Here is a 12,500-nt window from a genome sequence, read left to right as displayed (position 1 = left end):
CTGGAGAAAGAAGGTAAGGAGGCCTCTGAGGCCCCCGGCCTGTGGTGGGAACTCTACCCAGAGGATGGGAGCTGTTCGTGGGGAGGGGATTGGTGGATCTCAGGGTCTGTAGAGGGGTTGGTGAACTGTCGACGTCTCTGAAGTCTGGGCCTTTGTTAGGAGCTCTTATCGAGGCTGTGTGTGGAGATGGATTTTCAGTAAGGGGGGGGGGGGGGGGGGGTATGGAGAAACACTGAGTCTGACAGGGCAGAGGCCTCTGTCTGAGGCCTGGGCCTCTGGTAGGAACTCTACCCAGGAGATGTGAGCTCTCAGAGGGTATGGGCTTGCACACTTCGCCCTGTGCATGTGAAAACTGAATTTTCCGCCTGGACAAGTCGATTTCGAACACTTAAAAACCATACGGATCGATCGACAGCACGAGAGATGTAACCTAAGTGTCAGAGGTAAAATCGTCACTGAAATATGAAACCCGGGATCATTACAACCCTAACGATACCCAACCCCAGTAAAGAGTCAGACTGAGGAGGCTTGCTTGGGAGGAATGCTCCGGAGATTCTCATTTCTTCCCCCGTGCTGAATCAGCTGGTTTTCCTGTGTGGTTGCCAAGAGGGGAAGGAGGAGGAGAGGGGGAGGACGGTAATGGGAGGGGCGAGAGATGTGGGGAGATTTGGGAGTGGCGTTTGTTGCCAAATCTAGGGCTTAGCCAACCTCCCAGAGAGAGATGACTCTGACCTCGGGGCTCGTAAAAAAAAATCCACGCTCGGGTGTTTCCTGTGGCTCTCCTCTCCGCAGGCTGTTCTCTTGCTTTCTTTCTCTCTCTCTCTCTCTCTCTCTCTCTCTCTCTCTCTCTCTCTCTCTCTCTCTCTCTCTCTCTCTCGCTCCACTCCTTATCCCTCTTCCTCTCTCTCTCGCTCTCTCTCTCCACTCCTTCTCCCTCATCCTCCCTCTTCCCCTCTCTCTCTTTCTCTCTCATCTCTCTTATCTCTGTCTTACACAGACACATACAAGCACTCACACCTCCTCTCTGTTACCACACACACACTCAAACACACACTCAAACACACACTCAAACACTCACACACACACACACACACACACACACACACACACACACACACACACACACTCTCTCTCTCACACTATTTATGTCTGTATCCAGCCCCTCTCTCTATCTTTCATGTGCACAGTCCTTATTTTTTGTGTTTCCAATGCAGAATACATCACATTACTCATATTTCAAATGTGTAGCACATGGAACTCCCCAAAGTTGGACCCTTGAATTGACCCTTGTCCGTCCCCCCCCCCATCTGCAGTAGGGTGAGCCATCACAATAAGCTTGGGCCAGGAAAGCGCATCTAAAGCATTCAGAGACCCAAAGCCTTCTGGAAAATCCCCCAAGCTTTCACAAAGGATACAATAAATGATATCATATCTAATTTGGAATTTGGAACTTTCTGTCCATAACATTTTACGATAAATCCATTCCTGAAAAGCTAATCTTCAACATTCACAAGCCCAGACACAGGAGAAAAAAAATCGCATTTAAGACGGCATCCAATATGTCTGGATTTCCTCCTTTAATACATTTTAGCTAATTGTTGGTGGGTTGGTTTGGAACCCAGCATACTGCAGCTGTTGGTAGAGAGAGCAAGCTTATGGGGATGCTAGCTAAGAGTCAAGATGTTTAATTTGAACGGGTGCCAGACAAATTAAAGTAGAATTTTACCCTGTAATCCAGTGGATTTGTTGTTTTCATTAGTCAATAGTAGACATATTCATAAATTTAAAAAATCTCTGAATCAAGATGTCTTGCCTTGAATGCCCTGATCAGTCCTGTTGTTCCCAATGGCCCATTTTAGTCCATTCCGACAACTCCCTAGATGCACCTCTCCCTCCCACGCAAGGTCCATCTGTGAACAGCGCAAGACTGCATCAGTCTTATTGTGCAAATGTAAGAGCATTTATTTACAAATCATTTTGCATTTATTAAAATAATGGATTACAAATGCAACTCAAGAGGAGTTGTGTGAAGAGTAAGTTTTACTTATGATTTGTGTTTATTTTATTTTTGTCTACAGATCATGGTACACATTATTTTGTGAGTTGTAATATATAGAATTGTTTTTGTATGAAACAGACACATGTATAAATAACTTGTAAGCAACGCACCTTGCCTTTTCAAGGCAAAAGCACACATGGTGGACACAGGCCTTACAAAGACGTGTTGTAAGTGAATAACTAACATCCATCGGTATACCAGTCATACCTGTCAACGTTGGGAATTGAAAATAAGGGATATCTTCCCGGGGGTCAGAATCAGATACCTTGTTGAAAGTGAAATACTTACCAGTATACCACTATGAGTCCAAACTCCCATTTCTCCATCTTACTCACGGGACAGAACCTTTTGGTTTTCCAGGCACACATTTAGGAAAAACAGTGAACTCTCCTGCTCTCATGATGTGGAACCGAGTCAGAGCAGATGTTGTTGGTCTGTCGTCGTCATCAGGAGACCCGCAAGGAATCATGGCGTGCATGGCACACACTCGGCCACAATCTCCCACTAGAAGACCCAGATGTTTCTTGTTACCCAATGCTAAGCAAAAGCTTTTTTTTCCGCCAGTTTTCATGTAGCTTTGAGCTGTGGGGCACAATTAATTGATAACGTGTCTATTTGTGTGTGTGTCGCAATGATTTGTATGCCGCTGTCACAGAGTCTACACCGCATGGAAAAGTAGTACAGTGCTGTCATACATACATTTGTAGATGTCTCTTTCTGTGTGAGTAGAGGTTTGGCTAGCTGCAGTGTGTAGTAATAGTGTACAGTGAGGCATAGAATAATGGTTTCCTGTGGGGGTTTGAGGGCCTATAGCTCTCTCTCTCTGCCTCCTGGGTCCTGTCAGGGCGAGGTATTTCCTCCCTGATTGACTGGAGAGCCAGGCTGGTGGGGCTGAGTTCAGAGGCTGGCTGGTATGTGTGTTGTAGAGGAGAAAAGGGTTAGAAAATCTAAAACAAAGGGAGGTACTTTCCAGTCAGTTACCTTTCTGGATGAATCATGCTGTCCATGGAGGAGGATTCAAATGGAAAAAAGGGTTGAAAACTTCCTCGGACATTCATGTTGTCTTGTTACATCACATTCCACAAGTGTAAAGGGCTCTGCACACAGCGTGCGATTTCTGTTGCGCGTCAACATTCCATTTTGAAGTTTGAATGGAAGTCTATGAGAACATCGCATTTCAACACACACGGCCCCGATTTTAATCGCACGGCGAAAATTCGATTCCATTCATTTTGAATGGGACAAAGCACACGGCGTGCGAGTTTTGTCGCACTGTCAATTTTGTTCTTTTTCCCATTCAAAATGAATGGAATCGAATTTTCGCCGTGCGATTAAAATCGGGGCCGTGTGTGTTGAAATGCGATGTTCTCATAGACTTCCATTCAAACTTCAAAATGGAATGTTGATGCGCAACAGAAATCGCACGCTGTGTGCAGAGCCCTTTAGAGAGTAAAATTCGTAGGCCTCGATTCCTGACATTGCAGCACAACACAATAAGGCATAGGCAAGATAAGTCAAAATAAATAAAGTGACAGTAGTACAAGACAATTGGACAAGTGACAAGTTGTGGGAGACAAATATGACAGGATACAATTAGCAGTAAAAACAAAACAAAAAAACAAATAGTTCAAGTAGAAATGTCATGAGTATTGCACTTGGTGGCAGTGGGTGTAAGAGGTAGTATTGAGTAAAGTGACCGTGTGCTTAAGGTTAGGTAGTCCACTTGGGATGTGCTTGAGGATAATAGTAATTTGTCTTCAGTAGGCTTGTTTATGAGCCTGGTGGCCTGGGGGAAGTTAGCTGTTGGTTAGCCTCTTGAGTTTTGGCCCTGAGGCTCCGGAAGTGGCTTCCTCTTTTGGACGGCATCAGTTCGAACAGACTGTGGTTGGGGTGGCTGCGATCTTTGATGATCCTCCAGGCTTAGCTGACACCATTTGTTGTATATATTCTGGATGGAGGGAAGCTCACATCCACTAATGCGCTGGGCTGTCCGCACCACCCTCTGCAGCGCTTTGGGGTTGAGGGCAGTGCAGTCGCCGTGCCAGACAGTGATGCACCCAGTCAGTATGCTCTCAGTTGTGCCTCTGTAGAAGGCCCACAGGATCTTGGACAACTTACGATTTGGTCGGCTAAAATGTAATTGGGTATCATGACATCACATTTCTTTGCGATCATTACCAACTGCTAGCGTGGTACGTAAACAAATAGCACGCTGAAGAGGTGGAAGTTGGAGAGAACATAGTCATGTGAAAAAGATAGGACACCCCATGAAAACCGTTGTCTTTTTCAACATATTTAAACATATGCACATCTTCATTTAAACAATATTGAGTGATGGAGGTAATATAACTTAACAAATATTATTATTATTATTATGAAGTATACTGGTAATACGAAAATAAATATTTGTAACATGTAATTCATAGAAATGCAAGTGAGGAAAAAGTTAGGACACATTTATTACTACTTAAAATGGCTAAAATTAGAATCAAATGCACCACAACAGGTGCAAATGATTAGAACATTGTTAGAGAGGGTTTTGGAGGAGTCTTATTTAAACCTCAGACATTTAGTTTGGTTTGCTCTTGATTGTTGAAGTGAGTGGTGTCACCATGGCGAGATCAAAAGAGCTCTCTGAGGCTTTAGGAAGAATGTTGTAGATGCGTATGAGTCTGGGAAGGGATTTAAAAAGGTCTTCAAACAATTAGAAAACAGCCATTCCACTGTCTGGAAAATAATTTACAAGTGGAGAACATTTAAAACAACTGCCAACATGGCCAGATCAGGCCGTCCTAGCAAGTTCAGCTGAAGAGCAGACTGTAAGATGCTTAAAGAAGTCTCCAACCATCCTAAAACGTCATCATGGGACCTACAAGTAGCTTTTGCCAGAGGTGATGTCAAAGTACATCTACCATAAGAAAAAAACTGCACAAGTTTGATTTTCATGGGAGGTCAAGGAGACAAACAACCCTTGATGTATTTTATGAGACTAGTGTGTGTGAGACTAGTGTGTGTGTATCACGTTGAATTGATGGACGGACAGAGCACAGAGCTAGGCAAAATAAATGTTTTAAATAGTTGCTCATATTTACAAAATGTGATTTGTTTGATTTAAAACTGAAAACGTTTGGGGGTATACCTTTGTCTGTATAGTATGAGGCTCTTATGTGCAAAATAATGATAATATGCCAGCAAATGTATAACATTATAACTTGTTAGGCACTGGAACAATGGACTAGTATCAGAAGGGTTCACATTGCATGCAAGGCCAGCTAGATCAAGCACACCACGTTTTGCTCAGGTCTGGTTATGGCATAATATGACGGCATGCATGTTCTTCTTGTACATTATGTTTGCATCCTTTTTATGTGCACATAAATGTGCAAACGTTCATTATTATTCCAGTCCTGTTATTTACCTGTACTTCAGAGTTGGTAGGGATTAAGGCAGTGGAATTGACCATCTCTCACTGGTGTTTGACTGTGACCGTAGGAACACCTGCATGTGTGTGTTGCTGCTCCAGATCGTGATGTTAGAATGATAAGGTTCTATCTCCGTTTAGGGTAGTTCAGAGATATTGACGGTCAAAGTTTTTACATTCCATTATGTTTTGTGAGATAGAACCTTTGTATTTTATGAATTACTAACTCAAAAATCTCAACATTTTAAAAATAACACCACACATGCATTAATAAACACCTAATGGATCAGATTATGTAAAAAAAACTAAATTTGGACAAAAATGGAGATAGAACCTTATAATTCTAACGTCACGAGATGTGTGGGGAGGACACGTGACATTGGGCACGGGGGCTTCAGTAATGATACTCCATATCTCATCTGCTTTTTTGTTCACATTGAGCATGCACCTATTATCATGGACCGTTCATGGTTAGCTTGGGTATTTAAACATTTAACTAATCACTTCATACTGAATTGCTCGTACAGGCCTGAATAGCAGTATAGGACATGCTTTTGTTAAAACTACTCATACCTATAATGTAGAAGGGGTTGTAATGCAAAACTAATTAGTCAATGTTTCGATGTACTTTGATGTTTGGCGAGAAGAGGCAGGATGGGACCGGCGATTATCTAGCTGCTTTCTAACGCCTCCTCATACCGTAGACGCAGGTCTCCTTTCCAGGGAAGGGAATCTAAGCTCAGTTCAGTCTGGGCCCAGGGCAACATTCATTGTGCCTTTTCCCCCCCTCTTTCACAATTAGGTAGAGTTTCTTCATCTTCCTTTAGAATTCATTAGAAAGACAGATGCACTATACGATGTTGTCGTCAACTGCCGTTTTGGAAACTAGAAAGCCTTCTGTGAGGCATTTATTATTGTTGTGAAGTAGTTCACCATAGAGAGGAAGCCCCTACTCATCCACTACTCAGTACTCAAGCAGACGAATGGCTTCTTGTCAGAGCGAGCAGGAGCAGCCACTTGTAAAGCTCGCCAAAGGCCATAAAACGCATTGCAGACGTTGAGCACTGGAATATCATTAATAACTATGAAATGGCTCCCTGGACCTTGCGGGACTTGTGCCTGGTCAGGCCGTGGTAATCAGTTTGTACGGTCCAGTTCAGGTGCAGATACAGCAGTTGGGCGTAAATCATGTCGGGACCCGTGCATGTCTTTGATTAAATTTCTTGAGTATACATTTGGTTTTTTCACCGGAGTGAGTTTTTCTTCTGTCAGGGTGGGTCTGCTCATAAACAACTGTTCTGTATAACCTTTGCAGCTGCAGATGTCTGAAAGATTGTCGTTCGCCAAGACTCTTTTTTCTTTTTCTGCTTCCTTAAACCGTAGATTCCAGTGAGTCGAGGAGGGAGATGCTATTCTCTGTGGCTAAAGGGCAGCAATTCTTGACATTTCTCTCTCTTTCTCTCTCTCTCTCTCTCTCTCTCTCTCTCCCACGTTAGAAGTCCAGTACGGATGTGGAGACTAAGGTGTCTCTAGGGGAGAGGATGAAGATCCTGCAGGAGAAGGAGGAGTCGTGGAAGAGCCGGGGGAAAGGGGCCGCCAACGACTCCACCCAGTTCACGGTGGCTGGACGCATGGCCAAGAGAGGTCAGACGCCCTTATGACCCCCGGCCCTAGAATAGACTTCCATTCAGTGGCCGATCTGGCTATAAATGGGGTGGATAGCATATTACGGGTGTTGTGTGTGTTTAACTATCCTTGTTAAAGTAAGACTTACTATAAAATAGTGTAATGTGAGTCTTGCTGTCCTCCTGGGGTTTGTATCCTTAGTTACGCCATTATGAGCTGTGATCCCTTTTAAACGTTATTATGTAATGTACCAATTGGGGGTGTGTAGCTAAAACTGGGCATGACAAAATACTACTTTTATATTGCATGATGAATATAGGTTGCTTGACCAGTGTTTTATCCCATCAGGCCTAGTGACAGAGACGGGGAAAGAGGAGGCTTCTCCCATTTCTCACCTCAAGAAGAACTCTACACCGGTCAAGCCACACACAGGTATGTTTTCTTTTCGCCCAGCTCCTGGGGACGGCTGTGGCGCAGGAGGTAGAGCTGCCGTCTAATAATCACAAGGTTGGCAGATTGGCGGTTCGAGCCCCAGCTGGCCACATGTCGAAGTGTCCTTGGACAAGACACTGAACCCCAAATTGCTCCCAGGAGTAGGGGAGCTACCGTTGTAAAGCGCTTTGGATAAAGGTGCTATATAAGTGCAGTCCGTTTACCATTTCACTCCTCCTAAATCAATTGCAGTAATCTTAAAAGCACCATATTTTTGTAAAGATATACCGGTAATCTGTGAATTTAGTCATTCAACAATTTGTATCAGACCCTTAAACACTCTAATGTACAATACTAGGTGACAGTTATATATTGAACCTTTTACTCCCAAATGTAAAAAAAACACACATTTTTAGTGTCAGAATGGCTGGCTAATTGCCTTTTTCTATGATGTCATTCCATTTTTCCGGGCAGAGATCTCCAGCCGAAGTGATGTGAAGGTGGAAGGAGACAAGAGGCTTGACAAGCTGGAGTCCTTTCTGGACAAGCTGCACAGTAAAGGTTAATCCCTCACGCATACAATATAACGTCCATATAACGTCTTTCCATAGATGATGTGTTTGCCTGCCAGTCTGACCTGTTTTCCTGTCAACCCCTCTGCCGTTGTTATACCAAACATATTGTCCTGGTCCCGACTCCCGAAGCATACGTATCCAATTTAGTAAAACTGCCTAGGGCGGAAGGGGCAAGGGTTCGTCCTGTAACTGAGCCGTTGGATTTTCCACAGTTTATTCTTTGTCATAACAGCCTTTGAAACTGCCTGTCTGTCCTGTCGTAGTCTGAACGGGTGGTAGGACAACCTTGACCCATTTCTGACTTCCCTGTTCCCCTTTCAGTCAGTCAAACCTGTTGAATCCTCTGAGGATTTGGATCTGAGCAACTTCCTTTGAGCTGTTTCCCCCTTCCTGTTTCCTGTCAGGTGTGGGTCACGGCCGGACCTCGACCATCGAGGTGACGGGGGAGACGGAGAAGGAGGTCATGACCCTGGATGACGACGAGACGTTCGGTCGCTTCTACAAGCCGGTGTCCCCCTCCACTCTGAACTCCAGCGTCGTCTTGGTGACGGAGGAGGACTTCAGTGACATTCAGCCCAGCACACCAAAGTATGTTTGTTTTATCGGCCAATCGTGTCCCTTTACAGATTATAGCCTAGTTAGCTAGCGATCTGGTTATCGGAACATCAATTGATTGGAAAGCTGACGCTTGACGCAAGCTTGCTTGCTATTTGAACTAGCCACTACCTACCGTTAGCCTAATTAGCCTACCTACCGATACATGCAGGGCTCTGTTTGTTGCAGTGTTTTTTTCATTTTTGAGGTCTTCCCCTTTCATACTCATGTCTCAGGTTCATATGGCTAAAATCGATGGCTAGCTTTGCGCATTGGGTTCGCTAGCTACCATCATTTCATGTGGGTTTTGTTTAGGTTATTGTGAGAGGATGAGGTAGTGACAGCTCTGTGGATCAGGGCTGTGGATAATTAACTCATTAATTCACTGTTGTAAACAGCAGCAGACTATTTCCAAGAGAAGAAGAGAATATAAATCATCAAAAGTCGTTAAAAGTCATTAAAAGTCGTTTTTAACGAAATAAACATGTTTTATTAGATGCTTAGGAATGATACAACATTGCAATTAAACCAACTGGAGCGGAGTTTTAAACTGAATGCCAGTCAAATGACAGTGATTAATACCCTTTTATTTTAGCAAAGAGGGTTGTTAAGCAAATGCTTAATATTTTCTTTCATGTCCCATCCATTGTTTTAAATTAAAGAACAAAGCATCACAAAACTCAAAGCATCTTTTTTGCACTGTTCCTCATTTTTATGCCAAATTTAAATGAACTTGGTCTGTCTGTGTGTTGGCTGTGGTTGTGGTTGTGTACTGTTCATGTGAATCCACTGTACAGTATGTTCCTCACCCTCAACCCCCCCCTCCCCCCTCTCTCCCCTCCCGTGTCCAGGTTGACCTCGGCGTTGACGGAACACAAGCGCGCCATGCGCCCCACCAGAAACAACCAGGGTTCGAGGAACCCCCTCCGCGCCCTGGCGGCCCGGAACGACATCCGACAGGTCTACACGGAACAGAGACTGAACGTGGCTACCGTGGAAACCAAGAGGATCCAAGTAGAGAGAAGTAAGCCTGATCTACAGGGCTCCTCCCACGGGTCCTTGACATCCTTGAAAGTTTGTGAATTTGAGAAGAAAAAGAAATCAAGGTCTTAAATGTTTTGGAAATTAGACTCTCTCTCTCTCTAAAATAAAGAAATATATATTCAACAATTTTTTACTGAGCTTGTCAACTAGTTCTGTCTCAAACTATGTTGTGTTGGGTCCTTGAATTTGAGGGAATTGAGTCTTGAAAGGTGCTTGAAAGGTGCTTGAAAGGTGCTTGAATTTGACGTTTCAGAAGGTGTGGGAACCCTGATTAAGCCTTATCTATCACCGCCTCACAGCTCCAAAATAGTCCCTATAGCCCCTAACCACCCTAGGGATTTCGAGAAGATCCGAAAGGAATCTGGTGTCAGCGACATAGTCAACATGTGCTTTGACCTGTCAGACCAGTTTAGAGGCTAGGGGGCAAGTTGGAACACTGCCAAAAAAGACCATCCATTCATTCATTCATTCATTCATTCATTCATTCATTCAAAAGCCTTTTATTTTATTTTATTTATTTATTTATTATTTACCAGGGACAGTGCACATTAATCAACAAATCAGTTTCCACATCAGTGTAAATGTGCCAGAGTTTAGCTCATGAGCTCATTGTCATCTGTAGTCCCTGAGCAGGCTATTACAAAATGAATGGTGTCATTAAAAACATCAGCAAGCACAACAAAACGAATATCGTTTTGGCAATACACTACATGACCATACAAGACAAAGCAAGACAATACAAGATAAGCAAGCACAGCAAAATGACGCAACATTGCAATACAATACAAAACAAGACAATACACAGATACAGAACAAAGTGACTAATATAATTAAAAACAGTGTTTATGAGCAATGCTTGAAATGAGTATGATTACTCATGATCGCACATTTGGTTTAGTTTACGCCACCCCTTAAGTTTAAGTTTAAAAGTTAGAAAGTTTTCGTACATAGTCTTGTAGTAGCACTAGCTTGCTCTTTGCTCATACGGTTTTCACACTAACGCTAATGTGGCGTTGGCTCCGCCCACAGTGGCCAAGCACTCTAACCTGGCGGACGCGGCTCTGGCGGGCCTGGCCAGCAAGGAGAACTTCCGGAAGGTCAGCCTGCGCAGCGTCAAGTCTACGGAGGTGGTGACCAACAACAGCACCCTGCCCTTCCACAAACTCATGCTCATCCGCATCAAAGGTCAGAGGTCACTTCTTATATTTATTTACGTTTTTCAGAATTAAAGAATGTCTGAACATTTTGATTCGGTTGCCGACTTATTCCCCCTTTCACCAACTGCCGTCACATATGATGTCATAATCTATTTCAAAATGATTCTTGACATCTACATGTTTCCTTCTGAGGCGTGTATGTCCTGCCTAGTGATTGACGTGTGTTGCACAGAAGCAGTACCCCAAGAAGAATGAATCCTAGGTTGTTACGGGGCGCATGGGAGAGCTCAGATTGATCAGTTTCTATAGTGTGGATTTTAGCGCTTTATCATTCATTGTCAACAACAAAGAAAAAGATTCTCCTATTCTGACGACATCAGTCCCTCACCTTCCCTTACCTCCTGATGATAATATCAGAAAGAATATTCTTCTTCTTCTTCAGCAGCCAATCCCACATTTAAGAAAAACAACAAACAAAAACATCTTTCAGCTTCTCAAAAAAATAGCATCTCTCTGGGTTGTTTCTGACTCTCTATATGAGGGATGACTCTAGTTGGAGTAAGTAGGTGTGTCTGTTCTCTGAGGGGGTGTGTCTGTACCTGTAGTGGGTGTGTCTGTTCTCTGAGGGGGTGTGTCTGTACCTGTAGTGGGTGTGTCTGTACCTGTAGGGGGTGTGTCTGTACCTGTAGGGGGTGTGTCTGTTCTCTGAGGGGGTGTGTCTGTACCTGTAGGGGGTGTGTCTGTACCTGTAGGGGGTGTGTCTGTACCTGTAGTGGGTGTGTCTGTTCTCTGAGGGGGTGTGTCTGTACCTGTAGGGGGTGTGTCTGTACCTGTAGTGGGTGTGTCTGTACCTGTAGGGGGTGTGTCTGTACCTGTAGTGGGTGTGTCTGTACCTGTAGTGGGTGTGTCTGTACCTGTAGTGGGTGTGCCTGTTCTCTGAGGGGGTGTGTCTGTACCTGTAGGGGGTGTGTCCGTACCTGTAGTGGGTGTGTCTGTACCTGTAGTGGGCGTGTCTGTACCTGTAGTGGGCGTGTCTGTACCTGTAGTGGGTGTGTCTGTTCTCTGAGGGGGTGTGTCTGGTCTCTGACGGGGTGTGTCTGTACCTGTAGTGGGTGTGTCTGTACCTGTAGGGGGTGTGTCTGTACCTGTAGTGGGTGTGTCTGTACCTGTAGGGGGTGTGTCTGTACCTGTAGTGGGTGTGTCTGTACCTGTAGTGGGTATACCTGTAATGGGTGTGTCTGTACCTGTAGTGGGTGTGTCTGTACCTGTAGGGGGTGTGTCTGTACCTGTAGGGGGTGTGTCTGTACCTGTAGTGGGTGTGTCTGTACCTGTAGTGGGTGTGTCTGTACCTGTAGTGGGTGTGTCTGTACCTGTAGTGGGTGTGTCTGTACCTGTAGTGGGTGTGTCTGTACCTGTAGTGGGTGTGTCTGCTCTCTGAGGGGGTGTGTCTGTACCTGTAGTGGGTGTGTCTGCTCTCTGAGGGGGTGTGTCTGTACCTGTAGTGGGTGTGTCTACTCTGAGGGGGTGTGTCTGGTCTCTGAGTGTCTGTGTCTTGTGTCTGTGTGGTCTGCAGGGCGGAGGCATGTGCAGGT

The 12,500-nt window shown here is 44.5% G+C and overlaps 1 protein-coding gene across 1 annotated transcript in view; it reads left to right on the top strand.

Annotated features, from left to right (window-relative positions):
• Window positions 1-12,500, top strand: part of svild (supervillin d) — a gene marked incomplete at its 5' end in the record, with an annotated part of 42,825 nt that overhangs the window by 17,849 nt on the left and 12,476 nt on the right. Inside the window, 8 exons of the mRNA XM_080542221.1 lie at window positions 1-13; window positions 6,977-7,124; window positions 7,455-7,538; window positions 8,013-8,099; window positions 8,518-8,701; window positions 9,559-9,731; window positions 10,781-10,936; window positions 12,482-12,500. The exon at window positions 1-13 is cut by the window's left edge and continues 123 nt beyond it; the exon at window positions 12,482-12,500 is cut by the window's right edge and continues 118 nt beyond it. Coding sequence (XP_080398347.1) covers window positions 1-13; window positions 6,977-7,124; window positions 7,455-7,538; window positions 8,013-8,099; window positions 8,518-8,701; window positions 9,559-9,731; window positions 10,781-10,936; window positions 12,482-12,500 — 864 coding nt within the window. The remainder of the gene's footprint in view (window positions 14-6,976; window positions 7,125-7,454; window positions 7,539-8,012; window positions 8,100-8,517; window positions 8,702-9,558; window positions 9,732-10,780; window positions 10,937-12,481) is intronic.

This window comes from Nansenia antarctica (genome assembly GCF_963989245.1).
Source record: "Nansenia antarctica genome assembly, chromosome: 11".
Lineage (NCBI taxonomy): Eukaryota > Metazoa > Chordata > Actinopteri > Argentiniformes > Microstomatidae > Nansenia > Nansenia antarctica.
Note: the sequence above shows the minus strand (reverse complement) of the source record. Positions and strands in the feature narration are given on the sequence as shown.